Below are 5,704 nucleotides of genomic sequence, written 5' to 3' on the forward strand. Positions count from 1 at the left end.
GGAGAGGCCTGTGGATGTGAGGGAGAGGCCTGCATCAGCTGATCCCTGCCTTCCCAGTCAGCTGTCTGGACAGGCAGGCACTTTGCTCACACCCAGCAGTGATTGTGGCCATAGCTACGTTTAGATATAACATTGCCCCGCTTGTTAGCAGAGTTCCTAAGGGGCGACCTCTTTCTCCTTCCTATTTGTCTTCCTATCCAGTCTCTTGTATGTGGTTTAGTACCTATTTGTTAGCTTGTACTTTAACTCAGTGGATTTGGTTTTATAGATGAGGGGGGAAAGGAGCCGATGCCTAAAGGCTGGGTCGTTTTGCTGTTAAAAAAACCAGACTCATTTCCTTTTCCACACCTGCACCTACCAGGAGTCAAAGCATGATGTGTGTGTATCTCTCTCTGGGTTTGACAGCAGGCCACCCACTCAGGGCAGTGAAGCCACCTTCCATATCTCCGTCATCCATCCGTATCCCCAGCCGTTTCAAAGGCCGACTTACTGCTTTTGAGTGAATTCTGACTCTCCTAACTGAGTGATTGCCTCTTTTTTCCCAGCTGAACAGCTGGTAGATTTGAACCCCTGGAGAAGGTTTAAAAGAGTGCAAACCAGACATAAGTGAAAATTTTGCACCCATATTTGTTTATTGAAATAATAGGAGTGGGGGAAATCCTCTGCTATGTGTATATTTTCAGTACTTTGCATTTTGCACTGTGAGATAATCTTTCTTTTCATTCCCACTCCCCAGGACTACACTTTATTATATGAAGAAGCAAAATACTTCCAGCTTCAGCCAATGTTATTGGAGATGGAGAGGTGGAAACAGGACAGAGAAAGCGGGCGCTTCTCCAGGCCCTGCGAGTGCCTCGTGGTGCGCGTGGCACCGGACCTCGGAGAGAGGATCACACTCAGTGGCGACAAGTCCTTGATAGAAGAAGTGTTCCCCGAGATAGGCGACGTGATGTGTAACTCGGTCAACGCAGGCTGGAACCACGACTCCACCCACGTCATCAGGTTCCCACTGAACGGATACTGTCACCTCAACTCAGTCCAGGTACAGAGCAGGCATTCTCAGCGATCTGCCGGATCTTCATACACCACCTTTCCTCTTGGGGCTGACAAAGGCCCTCGTGTGGATGCCTCTGTGGGAAAGACGGGCATCCACTCTGTCACCCTACAAATCCATCTTGAAGCCCCCTGTCTGCCAGGCTTTGGTGTGAGCACTGGAGATACTGTTATTTCAACACAACTTATATGGGGGGGAGGGGGGGACAAGAAGTGACCAGATCATGTTTATCAGATAAGAAGAGGATAACTGGGAGCAGAGTGGGTGCCAGGCATAGGAGGCGGCAAGCTCAGCAGACCCTGAGGAATGCTAGGAATGTCAGAAAAAACAGTTATTTGAAGTCAGCAAAGTAAGACTTTTGGAGAGTTTGACTTTGTTCTGAAGTTACCCAACAAAACCCTCTCCCAAAGCTTAGAGCAGAGAGCCCTTGTATCCTGTCTCTTGACGACTGTTCAAAGACTCTTTATAACAATTTAAGTTTATGGCAGATGTCTGAAAGCAGGACAACAGGCAAGTCAGGCAAAAAGGGCCCAGTACAGGCTCAAAAAAGGCTGCTCAGGTTAAGATTTACAACCTGTAAAACCTGCAGGGGGAGCCATTGTTGAGTCAGAATTGAGTCACAGGCAGTGAGCTGGGTTGCGCTGGGTTTAAATCCTGAAGGCTTTCCCCTTCCCACAAGTTCCCTGCCCCTGGCTTCCCACCAGTGAGGAGGGAGGGACTGAGCCATTCAGAAGCAGGACAGTGTTTCCTCACTGCCCGGGGGCCCCACCCTGCAGACCAGCTGGTGATTATCATAAAGCTATATACTTGCAAAATTGAGCACCCCAGGTCATTTGCATTTGATCAAATGTAGACATTTTCGACTGGATAAACCTGGCATGACGCAGCCCTGACCCCCTCTTCCCACTCCACTGATCAAGAAATAGAAATTGTCTGTGAGAGATATAGACATTTAGGATATGACATATGATACAGCGGATGGCATGGAGCTATTTTAACTCAAGGACCACTTTACACTGTTAACAAGGTGATATTTAAAGTAATGGTCAGGAAGCGTCAGCTGATTGCATTTCATTGAAAGAAGCTTTGACCACATCCACATTGGATCATGTTGGATGATTATCATATTATGTATGTCAGACCCCTTAGGGAAGGAGAGGCTTAGGGAGTTCTTTATGCTAGCAGTTTAGCTACTATAACAATGAAAGAAAAATATATGTCAGATTTCCTCTACCTTTATAGTTCTTTTATTAATCATAGCAAATGGAGCTCCGGTGGTCTTGTGGGTAAGGAGTTGGGCTACCACCCAAAGGCAGGTGGTTCGAATCCACCAACTTCTCTGTGGGAGAAAGATGCATAGTCTCCTCCTATGCCTCTTAAAACCTCAGAAAATCCACTGGAGGATCAACTCTGAGTTGATTCCAACTTAACGTCATTTAACAACAATCATAGCAAAGAATCCTTTTCAATGTAGTGGTTTGGCCAACCAAACTGGGGTATTTCTGGCTGGTAGATTAAGTTCCTATCCCTGCTGGGGACCTTTCCTTGGGGTGAGCTGTCCCTAGCTTGTTATTCACCTGCCACAAAAGAACTTCTTGATTTTGAACTTAGAGAATGTTTTGTTCAATGTTGTCTTCACACTGGTCCGCTTGTATATTTTACATTTATCTACAGAAATAGAACATTGTAGGGTAGAACTTTAATTTGTGTCTCATAAAACTTGCATGTTGTTTGTTTGTTTGTTTGTTTGTGTTTCAACTTGTCAGCATTGGAGATTTTCTTTTTAGCGAACAAACTCTCTTGCTTTCCTTCTTCGCCTACCAGCTGCTTCCCAGGAAGTAAACTGTACTTCATATAAAAGTCGATAAGCAAGTAATAATAATAATCATATTAATAAAGTAAGAGTTCACTTTTTATTATTTATTTGTTGGAATTTACTAACTTATTTATTAACATTTCATTTTGTTACAAAAAATTGAGCCAGGCTTTTTTTTTTTAAGTTACGATTGAGTCATCTTGTTTTTATAATAGTGAAGAAATCATTTCATTACATCCAGAATAACAGAATCATTTGCAGGCCTAATATTTGTTGAATCCCAAATGGAACAGAATGCTCTAGATCAAGTTTTGATACTTTGCCTATTTCAAGTTCTCGGGAACTACTTCCTACATTTCAGAAGTCAGACATGAAGTGACACATTCAGGGTTCTTTCTGACACTGGGTATTTCCTTTCAAAATTAAAGAATGGATTCTGTGATTTACATTTAAATGAGGCATTTTCAAGATCTCTATTTTGGATGTTTTCTAGTCCACAGCCATAGCATGTATTCTCACTTCTCTGCCACAAACTTGCCAACTTACATAGATAAGCCTCAGCTCTCTTACGCTTCCATTTCTTCTGCTGTTGAAATGACATAAATCCTCCAAGCTGAGATCTGAAAGAGTAACCCAGTGTTGAGACACTCAAACAATGGCAGAGGTAAGAGTAGAAATGAATCACCAGCTGAGGAAATTGAGATAGTATCATTCTTGCCATATCCTTTCTGATTCCATCGAGTATAGTTTAGTGGTAAGCAAGCTTTGAAATATAAACCCTTCCCTTTTGCAGAAAGCTGTATTCTGTTTTGTGAATAAATCCGTGAGATTGGTAGCCAGGTACACCTGAGTTGGAAACAGAATCCCATGACTTAGCAGCTTTAGCTTTTCTCATTTATAAATCATACAAGGTGATTGTAACCATTACATGAACTCAGTCACTCCTGCCGAGTCAGAACCATCTCAGAGTTGACCCTCCAGCAGGACTTCAGAGGCTTTGAATCACACTAGAGGAGGTTGCCCATCTTTCTCCTGCAGAGCAGCTGGTGGCTTTGAACTGCATGCCTTTGGACTGACATTGAAACTCCGTGTCCACTAGGCCACAAGAGCTCCCTGTTAAATGAACAGGCGTGAGCAAAGCAAGCGTGTCAGGCTACACTTCAGTATCAGGAACATCTGTACACTTCCTCCTGGCTGCCATCGTATCAGCTCCTTCTCTTGGATGCCCCACGTGTGTCAGGGGCTTTCCAATGGCTGATTTTTTCAGAAGTAGCTCACCAGACCTTTCTTTTGAAGCACTTCCGAGTCGACTCCCATCTCCAGTACTTCAGGTAGAAGCTGAGTATGTAAGAGATTTACTGCTGCTCACTGTACTGCCCTTCCACCCGATACACCCTCTGAGAGAGAGATCCTCTCAGAAGAACTTGGAGGTTGGAACAAAGCAGTAAATGATCTGTAACTCTACACAGTTTTTGGGGGTGTTCATGTGTTTAACAGACTTCTCTTGCTGATAACATGCCTTTCTCGGCCCCTTTCAGGTCCTGGAGAGGTTGCAGCAAAGAGGGTTTGAAATCCTGGGCTCCTGTGGTGGAGGAGTGGACTCATCCCAGTTCAGCGAATACGTCCTACGGCGGGAACTGAGACGGACGCCCCGCGTGTCCTCAGTCATCCGGATAAAGCAGGAACCTCTGGACTGAATGGACCTGTTTCTTAGGCAAAAACAAAACAAAAAACACGCACCCGAAAACCTACACAGGAAATTTCACAAATGAGCAAGGGACATTCAAGCAGTTGGGACAGCAAACCAAGTCTTGGACCTAAAATTGGAAAAAGAAAAAAAAAAAGACACATTTATATCAAATAGAGACCATACCTGTATTCATATGGGAACAATTGGAATAGTGCTATCCTCAAGGTGTAAAAAATATATAAATATATATATATATATATATATGTCAAAAGGTAGGAAATGCAAAATAACAAACACAAAAAAGGTGGTAGCTACAGTTGGTGCTGGGATGGTGTGAAGTGTCCTGGGCCTCTGCGGCCTGCTGACCAATAAACAAGCCATGACTGGTGAGGACACATCTCCTTACAGTTTCCATTGCCAAACAACCATCCCATCATTTCGGTTTCCTTTTTCTTTCCTCTGTCCCTCTTATATTTTTTTTTTTTTTAAAAAAAGGAAAAAAAAAACCCCAAGCCCACCTTGAATGGTGTTTCTTTGCGTCCGAAGGTTTCATGTCTGTCTTGAAGGCAGGGAGGGACCAGGCAGGATTTCAGGAACACTCTGCTGAGCACATTGCATTTGAAAGGCATTAGACATGAAATCTTAACTGTAGTTTGTACAGAAGTCACACTTTTTTTGTCTGCCTCACAGATGTGAACATGACTCTGTTTTTAAAACTGATCAGTTTTGCCAGGGGGCCAGAATTATTACTTGTTAGAATCGCTCCAGTTTGAGTCTGCTGCTTTCCTACAATTTTTCAAATTTTATAATGTATTAAATACAATAAACTCTGTTTAAAAAATAAGGTCTGCTTGCGGCACGCGTGTTGGGGCAAGGCTGGATTCAAATGGACATGTACACTGGGAATGCTAGGAGTTGAGCCACAAAAAAAAGATGTAGGAGACCATTTTTGAGGTCAAAGCACACTTGGGTTAAAGATTTCATGTCCTGTTTGAAATCATTCTCTTCCAGCTCAGCAAATGGTACTTACTCCACTTGTTTCTTAAACCATTTTTCTTATAAACTTCCAGTTATATCTGTTGCTTCAGAACAAACCATGCCAAAAGTAGTGACTTAAAATAACATTTTTTTCCTTCTTGAATTT

At 43.1% G+C, this 5,704-nt stretch overlaps 1 protein-coding gene across 2 annotated transcripts in view; it reads left to right on the plus strand.

The window, feature by feature from the left end:
* Positions 1-5,454, plus strand: part of KCTD1 (potassium channel tetramerization domain containing 1) — a 146,112-nt gene extending 140,658 nt beyond the window's left edge. Inside the window, exons 4-5 of one of the 2 annotated variants that reach the window (XM_006895034.1) lie at positions 737-1,042; positions 4,409-5,404. In XM_006895034.1, the coding sequence (XP_006895096.1) occupies positions 737-1,042; positions 4,409-4,567 (465 nt within the window). In that variant the 3' untranslated portion in view covers positions 4,568-5,404. Of the gene's footprint in view, positions 1-736; positions 1,043-4,408 lie in introns of both variants that reach the window. The other variant, XM_006895033.1, reaches the window with a different exon arrangement.
* Positions 5,455-5,704: the final 250 nt, after the last annotated feature.

The sequence above is a fragment of the Elephantulus edwardii genome, unplaced genomic scaffold (assembly GCF_000299155.1).
Source record: "Elephantulus edwardii isolate Elephantulus edwardi_28Jun2011 unplaced genomic scaffold, EleEdw1.0 scaffold00155, whole genome shotgun sequence".
Lineage (NCBI taxonomy): Eukaryota > Metazoa > Chordata > Mammalia > Macroscelidea > Macroscelididae > Elephantulus > Elephantulus edwardii.